We start from the raw sequence: 19604 nt of genomic DNA on the forward strand, positions 1-19604 counted from the left end.
GAGGCAACGACTCTGTGTGATTTTATCGCGTGTGTCGTAATGAGAAATAACCAAGCGCATCCTCTTTGACTGCACTCGTGTGGAGCTGCTAGCAAAAAAGCTACAAGTGACGCCTTTGGTACCTACGTCGTATGCATTTTGTTTCCTAGAACCTGTATATATTGCGAAATAATGAATAATTTCAAAAAACATAATTGAAAACAAAATAAGAAATAAACTATAGAAAAATAGCAATTCTATAATTAAAATTGAAAACGTAAACAAACAATATGTATAATGTACACGTACGTAAAAAGCTATTATATAATGTATGTTCCTGTAAACGCGGATATGAAAATAATGATATAAAATACTAATCTGTTTATTGAAAATCTACATAATTTTCTATAACGATATTTTGCAATGTATTTTGTGATCAGATATTGCAGCGTTTACCTATAGTCAGCAAGAACAGCCCCAAAGTTATTGTTAATTATACGGTTCAAACAGAACGGTATCAGACGTAAAATCGTTTCAGTTTTACAAACGCAATAAAAACAAATTAGGCGACAAGTAAGTTACGAGAGCCGAGTACACCGGCCAATTTTCATCAATGCAAATCACGTTGTCGACTCGTCAACCCAATTACCAAGAAGTGAATTTAAATAAAGATAAGTATCGCCCTCGAGGAGACAATGCTAATAGGAGGCGGAGGCGTGATAATAGGCTCCGACTGGCGCTCGGTGGCGCACCGCGGTAGGTGCTTTAATTAGATCTCCCGACTTACGCCCGTCAGCCTCAAAACACTTGTTCAATTAGTGATCAGCCTTAAGAAACTTTATTATACGAACGTTGATTCGCTCGAGTACTCACTTCACTATGCCACTCGTACTTTTAAATTTTCTATCACGGCTTTTGCCCTTTTATCTTTTTGTTGGCCTTGACTTTGTTAAGTTTACTTTCTTGTACAAATACTTAATAATAATTAAAAAAAAAAGATTAATTATTATATTTAAATTAACAATTTATTTGTATACCTATTACTCGTATCTATATAAATATTTAGTATATAAACAATAATAAATATTAAAAATAATAATTTAATTTTACAATCTATCAATATGCTAGAAAGTTGTATAGTTTTATGCGCATACATATAATTTGATGGTATCTATTGTATTTAGTTTACATATTTATTGTACATAATGAAATATTTTTTCACATGTTATATTCCTATTTCTTTTGTATGTATTTGCATGTAAATTTTAAGAAGATACAGTGTCATTACTTAAAACGTATTTATTATATTGTTTGAATATATATCCTTAAATTATTAAAAAAATATATACCTAATATGTAGTAACATAAATAATATCTATAAGAGTACCTACTGGAGATGTTTTCCACATAAAATAAATTGGCAATAACATTTCTATTGGGTAGCCGTAGGAGATTGAATGGACGTTGTTCGTTGGTGATTCGTGAGCCTTAAGCGTTGATGACAGGCGGACGGGCGACACGGGCGGACAGCGATAAGAGGGCGGAGCGGCTTGTCAACATCTGCCTCCAAGCTTCCGACTAAGTGACCGCGATATTACTCGCCGGGGAGATGGACTTACAACAAAATGTTCGCAATTAACCTAACAGAAAGTGGTCAAGTTTTGATGAACTCATATGATGTAGACGGGTCTTTACAATATAGAGATAGTTAGGTACATGTATATACTCGTAAATGTTAGTTTAGTTGTTTTGATAAGGGATCTATTTAAAAAAATGTATTAATTAATAAATTTATTACTAATATAACAATCGTTTCAACCTGTATGGTATGAATCGATTATGAAACATTAATATCAAGTTGTGTACGGAAGTTTTGCCATTTTACAAGTTAGAGATGTTAAAATTAGTATATTTCTAGAGGTACTCAGACAAAATTCAATAATATTTGATTTAATTGACAAGAAAATAAAAAATACGGGATAAAAATATACGTGTAAAACTTAATTATCTAAACTAAGTTAAGATAAAGAAAGAAAACAACCAATTTTTTATGGTAATCATTAAAAATCTTCATAAACATTAGAATAAAATTATTCTCCGTATGCAAAGCTACAATATTTTGGTTATATTATAAAAAACAATCACTTGATACCCAATGGATAAAAAATTATATTTTATTGATTTTTTTTTATAGATTTTTATTAGGGTAAACCTAATAACAAATTATAAAAAAAATATAAATATATGTAATTTTAAACTTGTAACACAAATTATAAAATTAAAATTTATTACATTAAATTAATTAAATATCTGAATAAATTATCTGTTGCTTCATAGACTAAAAATTACATTTATATTCTGCTTATTATATGAATATATCAATTAGATTGGTTTTAGACCAGATCTTAGCGAATTCGAAGTGTTGCACGCATAACTGAGAAAATGGTTTTAAAGCTTAAATTTAAAAACAAATGTTTATTGACTTGGATGTAAGTCATTTATAGCTCTTTTCAAACTAATACGAATGTGCAGTAAATCATCTCATTTACATAATTTATTGGAAAATAGGTTACTGAAAATTAACGCAGAAGACGCTTCAAGAAAATATCTGTCACTTGTCTTTCTGTCAAACTTCTTAATACTTAAACAAATGTGTTAAGGTACATAAGTATATTTTCTAATAAATGTCCAGAAAAATGTGGCGAGTAATTCATTTTGTTTCCATTCAAAAACCACGATATGGATAGACATAAAACAAATATTTATTTTTTTCCACAATCCGTCCACTAAAAGATAATATGTTACTTTATTTCTATTTTCTGTATTCACTCAGGGTTTATGTATCTCGAATAGTCACGTTTCCGTCCCAACGAAGGGTAGAGCATACAAATAAGTGAAAGTCCAAGACCGGCCAAACACCCGACGCCATGTACTTTATCTACGGATCTCTTAAAAGAATTTGATCGTATAAGAGAATATTACAAACAACATCTGTGACAAGGGACGTATAAACTTAAACATTTGTATACGGGGACCGCGTTTATCACGAAGAAATGAAAAAAAGATAATATTATTATATGGTCAAGAATGATTTATGTTTTGTTTTGTTTATTAAAGCACGGTTTACAAATAAAAGATGATGAAGTATTTAAATATATCAATATAATATATAAAAAAAAAGAACTAAAGGCAAGCACATACTATCACGGGTGAACAAATCATATAATTATAAATGTTACCAGACTGGAAAAATCTTCATCCATTCCATTCTAGTATAATATTAACATCCATAACCATAAAAATCCATTAACGTCCCGTTAATAGATATGGAATTCTCCTCATTAGAAGATACTAACTTATTACTATCATATTGGCCAAACAGCTTAGCATAAAGTTATTTCCAGTTTTATTTTTCTAGCAATGGTTTATCGCTTCGTTCCCTTAATTATCTAGAAATGAAAAGATGTGGTACCACAATGTAATTCTACTCCGTTACAGCAAAAAATATATAGAATACGTATGATCTTGTACCTATTATTGTTATTGGTGCATAAAATAATAATAAACTTTAACATATATGAAGAATTCCCATGTTAGGTATTAATAAATACTATCATTATTTTGAGACATTTCGGATAGCAAACACGCGAGAACGATATATTGTTTGTCAGCAACATATCGTTGGTGTTATAACGAGGTCTCTGTGTAGCCGCAATCAATCTGTCGGTACAACGGCTGTCAATTTGTGGCGGTAGGGTGCCGCCGCCCGCCGCCGCTGCGGTTCGGATAGCGGCGCGCCGCGCGCCGGTCCTCGGACCGTCCGCCATCCTAGCCCTTCGCGTCTGATGACTTCCGAATGACCGCCTCTCATTTGCATAAGGGCCAGCCTTAATATGAGATTATTCTCGAGTTAGGAGCGTCCGGCGAAGCGGTCGTCCTATTCATTATTAGTTTTGGAATATTTAGTCGACCCAATCCCAGCCGCAATTATTAGAATTGCTACTCGCATCGACGCGCAACTAGACAAATTACGACTAAACCAATTAATCAGTTCAATACGAAAATCTAGTTGCAACAATGAATTTATTATACTTTATAATTATTAAATTTCTGATAACATATTGTATTATAATAGAGTATCTATCTATCTATCTATCTATAATTACCTTTGATACTTTAAGGAAAACTTTGTCATTATAAAACTTTTGTTTTATTTAAATCTTAAATTAAGATACTAAAGATTTGACGTCATATTCTTATAAAGCAAAGTATTTCATAAGTTAACTTTTTCATTTAAGCAAGACAAATTAAATAGCTGAACTTGAAAACTGTTATATGTTTTATTGGAATTAGTTAAGCATGAGACAGCAAATATTTTTTTTGTATGAAATGGCAATTGGATACAAACTTAATTATAAAAAATCACCTAGATAGTGTTACTAACATACAAACAAATTATTTGTGTATTATATTAACTTCGACTACCTCGCGAACGAACGGACATAACTATTGTAATATAAAGATCTTCCCTTCTTGAGTAAATTCCTTAAATTGGCTTCTCAACATTGTAAAGCACAATAGTCACATGGTAGAGTTGCCTTTCTATTGGTTACAAAGGGATTACCCGTTCCACACACCAATGTTTGCGGTTTCTTAATTAACCCCTAAATACCCTTGCATACGCCACATCACCTTATGCGGCATGTAAGATTATTGCCAACGTTACCCTTGTTAATTTTAATGTATGGTATTATTGAAATAAATAGAACTTCTCCGCAACACGTGCTTCGTATTAACTTGATATCTACACCTGTACAATGCGTATATACATTGGCGAGAAGTGGGTACATTTAAATTCGAGTCAATGTTGGATTAGCAATTCTATTATCAAAAGTTTCGTAGGTAAAGTTATATTTTAATTGTAATAATAACCGAATTGAATTACGTCTATTTATGTGCACATATTATTATAATTGAAATATCTAAATTAAAATATCGAGCCGCGTAGTTAGTTTTCAACAGGTAACGTTGAGATTATTTAATATAAATCAGAGTCAACACTTTTGATTAAATAATACAGTCATCGGTTGAGAAACGCATACACAGCTAATAGGGTGCGTTATGGATCGTAATGTGCGATTTACATGGGTTGAGTTGGAAGCAGCCGAGTAGAAAATGGAGCATCGTGCTTACTAATACGATCAGGTGAGCAAATACGTAACGCTTTCATCTTCAGCCGGGTATATCTTATTGACAGTCTCCAACAAACACAAATATATAAATCTGAATGCTAAGTTTTGAATAACCATAATTAATATTATTACTTGTTATTATACTAACATCGTATAATACGATGAGACTCATCTACTTGTAATTTTTTACTTACTTTAATGGTGTAACACAACGGAGAACCAGGAAAGGATGAAACGACAAGAATGACGTCAACTCAAATGACCTATTGTGTTGAATTTATTTTGATTTAACTAAAATAGTTCCCATAGAGGCAGCGTGGAGATTAACTTGATTAGACATACAATTAGAAATGGAGGTTAGCGCTCTCATTACTAACAATTCTTCTATCCGGACTAATGATGTTAAATAGTTATTATAAATTCATGAAGATGATTAGAAGTTAAATACATAAAATTATTAATACTTAGTTAAAAGAATAAAAAAAATAAAGTTTTTGAAGTTGTAAAAAAAACTTTAATGTTACTTCTATTTTGTATGGTTCGCTATGGAAAATTTATTCTTTATGAATACGAAATCCATTGTCCAAAAAGGGGATAAATAAATCTATTGTTGTCAGTTTGAGCGAGATTGTGATACGTAAACAAGTTTGCAGCAGGCAACTGTGGACCAAGTTTATTCAACAAACAACGATGCGAAGCACATGCACGCTGTGCAACAGAACCGACACGTCGCGCGACGCTTCGCCGCCGCTCCGTCCAACATGAGACACAGATATACTTTTCTGACCCATCCTGTGTGTTCACTGAATGAAATTTTTTTATTTACAACTTACATATACGTAAAACTCACTCTCAATCTTCATAAAAATAAGCGATACATGATTTAGTCATGTTACATTACGGGTACATAAAAATAAGAACTTAAGAGAAAAACAAAGAGCGCCAATTTGGCAAGTCGTAGACAAACGCATTTAAAATGGGCAGAGTAGAGCAGCAGCCATCTATCTTGGAGCTTGATAAACGACGACATTATTCCTTATCGCCCACTCAATTTGTTTAAAAGCGTTCTGCTTTGATAATTTGAAAATTACAAATCGTATTTTGACACAAAAATGTCCTCATAACTGCAAAGTCTTGGCAGATCGTTGATAAGATAATTCGAGGGGATCTTTCTAATTTTTCTCAGTTTATATATATTATTTGAATATGACATTTGAATCACTTATTAATAAATAATGCTTGTGGTAATAAAAAGTATTACAGTTTATGTAACTGCTAAAGTTAATATATACGTATAAGTGCCTTCTTAAAAAAACCCTAGACTTTTATTACTATTATGTCCACTGCTCTATCTCATAAGGAGGGTTTTGCTAATAGTTGCCATGCTTAGCAGGCGAATTGGCAACCTCAGTTAGGCTTTGGAAATGTTTAAGAGGGACGCTGCCCATCCCTCGCCCAATAAGTTTCCTTAGTCGTCTCTTTCGACATCCACGGAGCAGGAAGGGACGGTCCATTCTATGCCTGGATCACACGGCGGTATGAGTAACAAGCATATTATATTACTAGTATGATTTTATATTAAAATAAAAAAGTACTTTTATAGTCTTCTAAATTTTGTCTTCAATAAGGTGGTTTTCATTCTTAATATTTCTACCTACGTCGTTACATGTGTCGGGAATGATCAATCATTCTCTTCATCTACCTATGTTGACATTAATATAATAATAACTGAAATGTAATATACAATGTTTTCTATTATTATCTATTATATTGTTACTGTTATTGATAAGCTAATATAATTGTATTGTTTTGTTTTAGTTGTGGAAGAGCCCGAATTCACTGACGTTATACAGAATGTGACAGTACCAGCGGGTCGCAGCGTTCGCCTCGCCTGTTCTGTCAAGAATCTTGGTTCTTATAAGGTAAGTAAATAATAAAAACTATTTACAAATTATACTTAACTAAGTCGTCACTGACATAGCTCGAGGGTCGAGCAAGTAGATGTAACAATGGGCTGGTCAATTAACTCGAAGAATAGACAACCGCGAACGGACAAACGCAATGTAGGACGATCCCCCACTTGATAAAGTGACGACCTCAAATGTATTACAGGGAGTCAGTGGATGCAGGTGGCTCAAGACCGTTCCTTGTGGCAGTCTATAGGGGAGGACTAAGTTCAGCAAGATGCGGACGGACGGATAATAGCTGAGATGATGATGAAGTAAGTCGGGCCTTTAGTAGACATAATATTATTGTGACGTTTATTAAAGAGACTGTGATAATGATAAGAATATCCTGTATCTGTAATCATTCTTTGTCACAGCCAATGTAAAGAAATAGAACATATAAACAAAGGACCTATATATATATATAGTTTCTTACTGATACATCTAAGTATAAAACATTGATTTTTATATTTGTACTTACGTGAAGATTATGAATTATTATATTAATTTATGAAATAGGTGAATAAAGGCCTGTGGTATATTTGGAAATGAAAACTAAAGAATCAAATTTAACTAGATTAATCAAATAAATTATTGATCGATTGATTTTTATGAGCTAATTTTAATCTGAGGAACACATATATCCTTATTGATCTAATACAAACACCATTATTTTAGTCAATAATTTTCTCATATAAAAATAATGTTTTGTAAAAAAAATTGCCAAGGTTTTTATCTTTAAGAGGTAGACTAGAATCAACATTCCACAAGCATACGACATAGGTAGCAGACACCAGTGTACACGTATATATAGTGAAAGGAACGACAATATGCGTGGAGCAGCGAAAGGAAACATAAAATAAGAAGCATTTTATCATTTGATTTAGAACGCGCCGTCGTAATAAAGTGTCCATATAAATGGAGAAGGATATGATTTACAACCCCTACGCCGAGTCTGTACCTCTCTCGCATAACTGAGGTGGTTTAAAATGTCTTTACAATAATGTACTAGCTATAATTAAATCTTATCGACTCACAAAGTCTAGACTGTATCAATAAAAATACGTAATAGATTAGAATATTCAATATTTTCCATGATTTTATGACATTAGGCATTTCACGCCATCTTTATTAAATAAATAGTGTCTATATATCCCTACATATATGCACATTTAATTATCGCAAAAAAATATCTATTGATCCTAGAAAATAAACAATTATATATAAATAAATATTTTATCTAATAGAAGTCTGTCTACAGGCTGATAAAATGGTAAAGGGATTTCAATGAAACTTTGTAGTTGATTCTTCTGATATCGTAAAATTCAGAATATGTTTAATTATAATTAATTAAGCGAATCATGTGATTTTGAGATATAATTGACCATTCTAAGAAGTCTTATACCTGTAAAGATGTTTTATTAGTTATAACTATGAAAAAAAAATCTTCTCAATGAGAACTAGAATAATGTTTTTATGAATACAAATAATTCCACTAACACACTGAAGAAATCGCAGATACAACTAGTATGAAATACATTTACGAGTACATGCATTTAAACTATTTTAAATGTAATGAAACATATAGATAAATATTATCTAAATAGCATTGCATTCGCTATAAAGTTTCTCAAACTTCGGTGGTTGCAATTAGGTTTGGATTTATCTATAACGGAAGTGACGGATGTAGAGTGCAGCTGTCGCCAGTACCGAGCGTCTAACTCGGTACCTAGTGTTGGTATCGGCATGTACTAGAAACGACGACCGGTCGATCCGTGTGAGCCAAGAGCCGGATAACCGATAAGCCGCAAGGTGCCGCCGTTGCCTAACTGCCCGACCGCATACTCCCACGGGGGGCTCTGCTTCATTTGGGTTCCTCTCCCCAGCGTCCACCGCTCCGAAACGCAGATTAGAATTAACTTATCGTTAAAATGTATGTGGCTATTGGATTTACTTTGATTTTACGTTTCTGTTTCTTGGTAAGTTATATATATTTGCTCTTTGCCATAATCTTCTGTACACTATCATCAATTCACATAACTATATTCCGATTTCAAGATTAAGATAATATAATAACATTGGTTTGGCAATATGTGAGTGAAACCCCCAAACATCCATAGGTCGAGACTACTGCTTACCAGCAGATAGACTGTATACCTGCTTGCTAATCTTGCCACCTTAGGGAGGGAAATTATGTATCCCGGAATATGCCTCTTTGACTATCGAAAGTTGTTAATTTTCTTGTTAAAAGATTTTGTTGTTTATTTTGTTTAATTACTGGACTAATCAATAAAATTCAATTATTTGGACTTCTAAATATTTATTTTTCATTATAGGCATGTAACTGAAGCATTTAATCGCTTGTCTACGGTGTCACAGCTCCTAAACAGAGAAACTAATTTCAACGCATTTTATATATTTATATGAATACCAAATCTCCTCACGTTGATATTTTGCGAAGTACACTTGACTACGTTTGGGATCATTCAGGACTCTCAACGCAATCCTTATGCAATATTTTATTTTAAAAACCTCTTTTAATTAAGACATTTTATAGCTTCTTTTGTTATTAATACTCGTGCATCAGTTTATGAAAATGTAAAGTACGAAAATTAATTATAATTCATAACTAAATAGGCACAACCATTTTAAAGATTGGTTACTTATTTCAAAGTAAAATATAATTTTACGCTTGGAATGTTATTCTTAGATTGAAAAACTATTTAGTTAAAATTTTAATATATTTCCCATTATAATATATTGACGAACAAAATGTAGTAAAGTTATATAAGTTAAAATGACATAATACCGTCAAATTTATTGAAGGTACTGAGAATAAAAGTGTAGATCTGCGTTCGTAGCTATCGATTGATATCTGATCAAGTTTTTCTCTTTATTTTATTGCATTTACTTACGTCTGTGGCTGTCTGCGGTGCGAGCGCAATAAAAGCCAAGATAGTGTTCTTCTGAAATAAAGGCTTAACTGGGGGAGCCATCACGGTTGCCCCGTATTGACAACAAGAAGCGGATTTTCCCGAAAGCCCCGCCTGTGCCATTAGTTTCTCGCATCAGTTAAAAAGATTTGCCTCTTCGTCCGTATTTTTTTGAATTATTGACTTATGAGAAATATTGCGGTGAAAGAAAAAAATATTCTTTTTATTTTATTCTGTATTGCGAATCATAAGATTGTAGAAAAATACTAACAATTTTCTTTAATTTAGTATGAGATATTTTTGCTATAGATAGATATTTGATTATTATATTGATTATGATAGATATTTATAGGATTGTGACAAAATTTTAAATTAGATAATTAGGTAACTAAACCATTACTTAGGTGACCTATTTCTGTTTTAGAAAACCAAATACGTAACATTGAAAATATTCCATGTCCATTTTTAGTCATGTTACTTATGATACTTAAGTATGTAATGGAACATTATATCACAATACAAATAGATTGTTTAGGTATTTTATACAAATGCTGGAAAATATGCGCAGCGCACGTAGGTTCATCGGCATGAAATGTCAGATAGTCGGCGGTAGCACGTATGTGGGTTTGCAATAACATGCCACAATGAGTCGCAGCAATGCTACACTCGCGGCACATGCGAGCGCCGGCTGTTCAAATTCTGGCGTATTTCTAGAGCCTTTAGGGCAGTATTACACTATCAGACATAAACATAAAAACTAACAAAAACATACGAGGAATTATACAAACAATATCATCATCATCATCATATCAGACTTTAACTGTCCACTGCTGCACATAAGCCTTCCTCTTGGAGGGGGTTTTGCGAATAGTTGCCACACTTGGCAGGCAGATTGACAACCGCAATCAGGCTTTAGAAATGTTTTAAGACGGACGTTGCAACTCATCTCTTGCCCTCGTTTAGGCGAAGAACAATATAAGGCTTAATAATACTTTACGCTCTTGAGAAATTAAGATTCATCTTGTATTTTTCTAGATAAGTTCACGATTTTTGTACCCACCTTTAGTACATCCAAGTTTGCGATATATAATGTACAACTGTTTGCATCCGTAGTTTACGGTAGTAAAAAAAACATTGTTATTAATGATTCTTAATCAGATATAACATTCATGTTATTCGTATACTCTTAGTACTGTGAGACCCGTAACTTTTGTATGAACGAAGTATTGATTGATCATGATAAAAGATCCTATGTTGTTTCTATCTCAAATATATTTTACAATTCATCATATACGCAGCTCTAAATGTCATAGCGATTAGTTGAGCAGTTAGGGTGTCAAGTGATAATAAAGAAAACTGCTTTCGCAAACATTAATTATGACTCTGTTCCACAAAAGAGAACTGACTTAAATTATGGCAAAACCAGTTAATTTGATTTCATAACTAAACTAGTGAACTAATTTTGATAAAATTTCTATGGGTTAAGTCTGTAAGTATATTCTTCCAGATAAAAAAATCCAAATCGATTTATAACAAATGGAGTTATGAGGTAAGAAACAAAAAATACAAGCAAATTGAGAACCTCCTCATTTTTGAAGTCGGTTGAATACTAAAATATTTAATGTTAATAAGATAACATGTCACGTTCAAGTATTATAAATACAAGTAATAAAATATATTTTAATGGATATTTTATTATCAGTTTCAATGATAGCAATTATTTTTAGAACTGTCGTATGCGCTCGCTCTAATACTGCTTAATATGAACAAACAGCGTAAGATTAGGGGACGACACGCTTTTGTCGCAATTCCGCAAATAATGCCTCCCCCTCTTTATTGTTGTCTTTGGAATGATCGAAATTATTGAGAATACATTTGCCTTTTAATTAAAAACATGCAAGTATGTAAACAAGTATGTAGTTACGGTATGCTTATAACATAGAAGATGGTGTCTAATCTTCATTATGACATTAATGAGCTAAATAGGTACTGTTTAATAAAATACTTATAGACACAGACAAATAAAACCTGAGTGGCATTTGAAAAGTACATACAAAATGTTCACTATTTTACTATTTATAGTATAGTCATATGAATTTAATAAGCTAAATAAAATCAAGAATCATAAATTAAATGTAAAAGTTAAAGTTATATAAAGATTACCATTTATGTGTTTTTTTTTTTTATTAATTTATTAATATTTTATAGCTTAAAAACAAAAAAAAATATTGATATTAAAAGTCATCAACACCCTTTTAATAAGGTTAATGATTCAGTGAGATGAGAAAATTGTCGCAGTAAAACTAAACATATTTTCCACAAAATGATAAGTTAGAAATCGAAAATATACTACACATGTGTGAAAATGGTACACTCTAATGTCAAGTTTTCAGGTCATATGAAGACCTCTGACTTGGGTTACCGGACGATGGTAAAATAAGATTTTTATACTACTCTGTACTCTTCTTATGTCTCTCACCGTAGCCTTATGGTACCGTAGCCTGTATCAAACACGCAATGTAGGATTTTGTGAAACTATATTTCGAAGTGCGATGGAAAATACTAAATCTAAACTACGTTTCGTACTAAGTAAATAGCTTAATAAATTGTGTTAATATAACAAAGTCGATATATTATAACATTTTTAAATTTATGATTCTATAAGATAAGCATTTAATTTTACTGATAGAATACTCCCTTAAAAGAATGTTTTTATGATATATATCTGTGTATGTAAGTAATATTTGTTTAATGTATTCATGTAAGTATATTTATATGATCATAACGTGCAGTTATAATTTGTAAGTCACTATAGATAATTACAGTATAGTACGTATAAACAATTACAGTGTTTATTTACAACAATTTTCAATTTTTTAACCGTAAGATTACATTTCTGTTTTGCCAAAGATTGACTGAGACTGCTATATAGTATTAAGCCCATTTTTTGTAACAAACAATTTTTGTAGTGTGGTCAATAAAGAATAAAAAATAAGTAAATGGCAATGAATTCCATTTTACTCTATATGTAGTAGCTATTGTAAATAATAAGCAAAACACATTCACTGATATAGCATTCAATATAATGTTCATATGTATAATACATTTCCGGGCGGTGATGGTGTAAGAATACCATGTGTCACCACTTCTTTTCATCGCCTGAAAAAAGAGGCAAACTAAAAGTGACACAATACACCTAGAAAAGGAAAACTCGAAAGTATACAACAAAACATTACTAAAAATACACTAAATAAAATATACTCGTATGTTCGTTGAATGACTTAAGTAAATACATAATAATATACTCTACTATACCGTCCATGTACATTATCATAATGGTGGACTTATTTAACTTATAGATATTATTATTATTACCTTTTAGAAAACCTTCCTAAGGGTAGTTACTTAATAGTGAAGTGACATCAAGCAAAAATAACTTATTGGCTGTAGAAATCGCGAAAAGTTCGAGAGCCTTCGGCACAAATCCGCGACTGAAGAGATTTCTAAGTGGGCTTTTAGTAGAAGTAAGCTAAGCCGTCTGGTGCACGATGTTCACTGATTCTTGTCTATGCCATTAGTGTCTTGCATTAGAGTGTTAGTCCATTGCATTGTATACAGATGGATAGTATTAGTAATTGTTTAAATTTTATTTCCATTTTAAAATGCTTACATAAACGTTGAAAAATAAATGTATATTTAAATTAATTATATTATTATATATATATATTATATAATAATATAATTAATTATATTTAAATTAATTATATTTATTTAAATAAATTATACGTAAATGTTTTTCTCTATGTAATTATTGTGCTATTAAAAATATTTTTACATTACTATAATATAAAAATATTTCTTTGTTAATATATCATTATAAAATGTATCTAATCGAAAAACCTATATTTAATCTAAGGCTGTGTAAACTTTATTTTTTTTACGAAATATTTACATAGGAAACTACTTTTACTTTTTATATTAAGAATTTTGGCGTTTTTCCTTGATAAAAAATGCCTTTGGCGTTTGATCATATCAGTAAAAAGTGTTTTATTTCCATGGGCATTATTTAACAACAATATTTATTTATATATCATATATCGAATGCCCTACATTTGCTGTTATAAGTACATTACATAAGTTTAAGTCGAATTAGAATTTATTTGCTAAAAACTTTTACGTTAATCGTGAAGCGTATTTATAAGTTAGATATAATATAAAACTACCAACAAAGACCCCATAAACAGGCGATCAACTGGAAACAAACAAAGTACGATAACAGAGTAAGATGAAGCTTCTTAAACGTTCCATAATTAAATCTGTCGTAATATTATTAAACACGTCTACGAATCATCTCCTGCGGCGATAGGGTCCGTCGTTAAAGAGGTTGGTGCGGTGTGCAGTGCGCGGGTATACGCCAGAATGGGCAAAGTTTCCAACGAGTCCATTATAAATCAAACGACGCCTCCGAGCCATGTCCTGAGGGACGAGCGTCTCCCGTGCCTCCTAAGTTGAACTTCGCCTCCTTAATGCCTCAACAATTAAGATAAAAAGAAAGAAGGGCCTAAATTAAAGGTGGTTAAAAGATAACGAGTTAATAGGCCACTCTAACTTTGCCACTGAAACGTTGAAACGCGGTGGTTATATACGTACTAGAAACTTAACTTCAGAACTACCCTAAAATTCTATATCCATATTATAACGAACGTATAATTTATGATTTGTACCATAAAAATGAAGGAGCGGTTTCTCTCGGTGCAAAATATTGAGCATATTTGTATAAAAAATATACATCGGCGACACTATCGACTGCACCGCCGATAGTGTCGCCAATGTATACACTGATGATTGTACATACATTATTTTAATCGCGTATTCTGTGTTAAGTTTGCATATTCTATATAATTAGTATCACAAATTTGTAATCAAAAGTGCCAGACCACTGAAACTATAAAAAACAAATAACTAAAATGTTACTAACGGATTGAGCAAAAGTTTTGATCGTCACAAACTGTAATGAAATTAACTTCGACTTCAAAAGTCAGTACAATACTTTTTCGCTAAAACCTGCCAAATAGGTCAGTTAAAATAGAATATAGGTAAAAAAGTAAGTTTTATTTACTATAGTACCTTAATAAAAATCAAACATAAATAGATATACCACATATTTCTCTAAAATATGCGATAAACAATTAATGTAGAATGTAAGTTACAGGGTAGCGGCGAAACTAATTCGTTTAGGATCCGTAGACAAATGAAATTATTTAGCTGCCGCCGCTATTTCTAATATTATATTTGCATGCAGTAACTTCATTAGTTACTTTATAACACTACTTTTTGAAGCTCTCTTATATTCTATCAGTGTTTGATAAGCTACATCACAGACCTCCGTCTAAGTGTGTTTTCCTCGTATACATATTGTAATAATATTTCGTATATTGTATTTAATTTTTGTCTAATGAATATTAAATGAAATAACGAACATTTTCATAAATAAGATTAACTTAATTATTACGTACGAAATAAAATGAACATCAAAGAAGGTAGCAGACTTTCATCTAGCCGATTATAATTATAACACATGTGTACTTTTCATTGAAGCCTGGTCACGTTCACGGTTGCTTCATAAAAATCTCCGTCAGCTCGGAAAGAGCGCAATTTATTTCTGAAACCGATTTCATTCTCGTTCATTCGGCACTTTCCCTCACTAAGCAATTTTATAATCCTAATTCCGACAAACTTGGGACGTTACAAAATATTTCGTGCCGACCCCGACCGTGCGATGGCAACTTCGTCAAGTTCAACACTCAACGCTTATCTCTAACCGCTAACAATTTTGATTCCTCCTTAATTTTATCTTAACTGTGGGAACAATAAAAGAGAACTTTCAAGAATACCTTTTATGTTTTATACGAATCCGCGATAACCCTAAGGATTCGGATAGATTGGATATGTAAGTATATAGGAAAGCCCAGTTAAACTTTGTACTTTTATTGCGAATTACACTAATCAGAGAAAATGGCATTCTACGGAAAACCAATTTCTTTAAATTCAGTATTTATGTAACTTTACATTTTAAGGGTATGATATTATTATGTATTCAATTAAGTACTTAAACTTAATTTTTTTTTACACTGAAACGTTCGCTGTATATGGAATCCATAGGTAATGGGGGTATTGAATTTTTAACAATTTATATTTTTCTAAAGACATATTTTAACTCTGGGATTTTATTCTAGACTAAATTTATTTTGTAGCTAAATTATGAAAATATTAAAATAATAACGTAATCTAAAGATATAACAATAATATATAAGATATAATAATATAATCTAAAGATTGTAACATGTTGTTTTTAAAACGTTAAATTTGATCGAATAATAGATTAAACAAGGATACTGACAGACAATATAGATAAAGGCCTAAAATTCTTATTCAAACTTTACATCTTGCTTATATTGGCTAAGGAAAATTTTTAGCAAATATGTACATGTAAACAGACTTTATTCTTCTACAATTTCATTGATTTTCTCCTCGAGTATGGGCCATAGATGATAGATATTATTTATAAATAAGTCTTTAAAAATTTATCTCTCTATAAATTACAACAGTATAATTCATTACCTACGCCAAATAATAATTTATTACTCAGAGATTACCTCGTCATCTGGTGATTATTAAGAACACCGTCCACTGAGCGGCGAAGAGACGCGAAGCAAGGCGTGGCGAAGCTTGTAATTCAATCACAGCGGTGCTGAGGGACACCGCGCCGTGATTAGATTAGACGCCGGCCACAATTACGCAGATCAGATTTACATCCGCTGCCGCTGTCTCCGCTGTCGTGTCGCTGCTATCAACCGCGACACTCTCATATTGCTTTCCATATAATATACATATATTACACTAAGAACAAATGAACATTAAGCTTTACATTATAACTAAGAGTTCTTTTCACTATAATGATAATTTTTTTTAAAGTTATTACAAAATATATGTGTACTCGTATAGTAGTAGTATGACATCACAGTATTCTGTGATTTGAAGGAAGAAAATAGCTAGCATAATACCTTATATTATGATAGACACATGATCTTATTTAAGGTTTTATTTAGCTAATTTATATTAGATAAATTTGGTTAATAAAACCTTAGGTATGTTTTGTATTAATATACTACAATTTTATAACATTAGTAACTTTATTCTAGATATAATTAAAGCATATCAATCAAAATTTAATTTATAAACGATATAAAGAAAATATTAACATCGTTAAAATTTTAAATACTTTACTTACAGCAGACAAAGTCGCGTACCCAATGTAAACTTAAAACTTTTGTTTTTTATGTTGCTATTTCAAGTTTTATAAAAATATTTTTCCACTACAATATATATTTACTGCATTTTATTGAAATCTAGATTATATTTAAAATAAGTATATTATTTGATTCCATTATCCTATTAATGTATATATTAAGGTTTGTAATATAAATGTTTAGCTGTACATAAATATTTGGATGTTTGTTACTCAAACACCTGCAAGATGCTAAACTGATTTAAATTAAATTTTGTTTATATTTGAAATTATCGTAATGCAAAGGGACACATTTCATATAATTATTATAAACCTATAAGTAATTAGATAGAGATAAAATGTTAATTTTCTCATTAAGAAAGCTACCTTTGAATTTTACATGAAATTATTTTAACATAAATCACTTGAAATATTAAGCCTTGTTTAATATCCTTGAGCCCCAGGTTATGCCGACAAGTCAGGTCGCGTCATTAGAGGGGTTACCGTCCCATTGCATAATAAAATGGGCAAAGTTTCCTCAAGTCCATTATAAATTAGACAGCGGTTGAGAGCCGCATCACTTAAGATAGGTAAGATGTGACCCGGCACGAGTTTTAGCTACCAAACTTCCCCTATATTGCCATCGCAATCTTGATAAAAAGAACTACCCGGCAGCTCTGATTCAAATTTACAGCTGGATTATGAAATAAAGGATGCATCTAGAAATTTCGAACTTTAATATCTTATATCTTCATTAAATTTTATCTTTAACAACTTTAAAACAGCAGTAACTCATAACCTGGTTTGATGATCTATATACTAAATAATCTTACCTGTATAATTCCTGGTTTCCTAGTATATAATAATTTTTATTACTAAGTAAAGTATAGTTACTACTTACTAGTTGCGAATTATTTTGCGTAAAATGAAGTTCCATGTTCGATTCTCGGTCGGGCCAATTTAAGAAACAAACTTTTCTGTAATTAGCTCAGGTTTGGGTGTTATGGATTATGTTTTCATATGTCCATTGCCTGATTAATTATACACGGGGCATTCTAGTTTGTACCTTAGTCTTCCCCATAATGGGAGTTATGCCAGTAGTTGCCACGCTTGGCAGGCGGGTTGGCAACCGCAGTCAGGCTTTTAGAGATGTTTTAAGAGAGGCGCTGCTGCCTATCCCTCCACCATATGCTCTCTTAGTCGCCTCTTACGATGCCCATGGGAAAGGAAGGTATCGTCCATTCTATGCCGGTACCTACACGACGACTGGAGGTGATTGGTGTAATTGTGTGATATTATTAAAAAAAAAGCTCCCAATAGGGACGCATAACTACACACACATAATTGATTGTGTAATGTAATAGTAAAATATCAGAAAACATGGCCAATAATGTAAAATAATTTAACAGTAAAATAGACTTCTAATACTGATATCTGAAATATCTAAATATGTTGCTACTAGTTTGTTTTGATGAGATTGAATCATTCCGGAGCTAAGATTAAAAGTAGCGAGATTGCTTGAAGTACAACAATCTCTGTAAAATGCATTTTAAGCGCTTAATGCCGTGGAAATTGGTGTGAAGCGGCGAGGACGAGCGCGGCTTGGCGGGCGATGGCAGCTCCCTGCAATTACACAGATGTCGTGCTAAAGCCCGACATCTAATGACTACTCGTAGAGGTTCAAGTTCGCCATTTATATTGTTTTAGATAGGCACCGGAACATTACACACAGTTCCCATTACTGTAACTAAAATTCTATCACTTTTTCTATAATTAATAAAAGAAGTCGTATAATTTATAGTTATTATTTCATCCTATATTTAGATGAATGACTATTGGTATGTACTTAAAGGCATTCTCAATGGTCATCTAATTAATAAAAACGTCAAATTAGGTCTATTATTTTTCATGATTTTAGTCTCTTTGTTATTGTTATATCAGCTATAAGTTAATATTTGCATATTTATATATACCTATCTAGTGTTACATATCCGTAATTATTCGGAACATCAATAATCATTAAAAATAATAAATCAATAATTCACTTCAGAATTAACATCATGTTAAATTCCAAATTTCAAGAATGTCGTGTTGTACGATCGCTTCGTTTATAGGTATTTTTATTTTCTTCCTAAAAAAATATCGAAGGAAGAACGGCGCTTTCTTTAATTTCCGTTACGTCACTGCTTCAATTGGAAGAACGATTGGAAACCATTGAGGCACGATGTTCTCCACCCTAAGTTCTTGCGTTATTAACGTTCCTTAA

The 19604-nt window shown here is 31.7% G+C and overlaps 1 protein-coding gene across 1 annotated transcript in view; it reads left to right on the plus strand.

The window, feature by feature from the left end:
* Positions 1–19604, plus strand: part of LOC113518328 (lachesin-like) — a 102809-nt gene that overhangs the window by 74504 nt on the left and 8701 nt on the right. Inside the window, exon 2 of the mRNA XM_026903193.3 lies at positions 6990–7093. Coding sequence (XP_026758994.1) covers positions 6990–7093 — 104 coding nt within the window. The remainder of the gene's footprint in view (positions 1–6989; positions 7094–19604) is intronic.

This window comes from Galleria mellonella, unplaced genomic scaffold (assembly GCF_026898425.1).
Source record: "Galleria mellonella isolate WM207_F2 unplaced genomic scaffold, CSIRO_AGI_GalMel_v1 utg132, whole genome shotgun sequence".
NCBI lineage: Eukaryota > Metazoa > Arthropoda > Insecta > Lepidoptera > Pyralidae > Galleria > Galleria mellonella.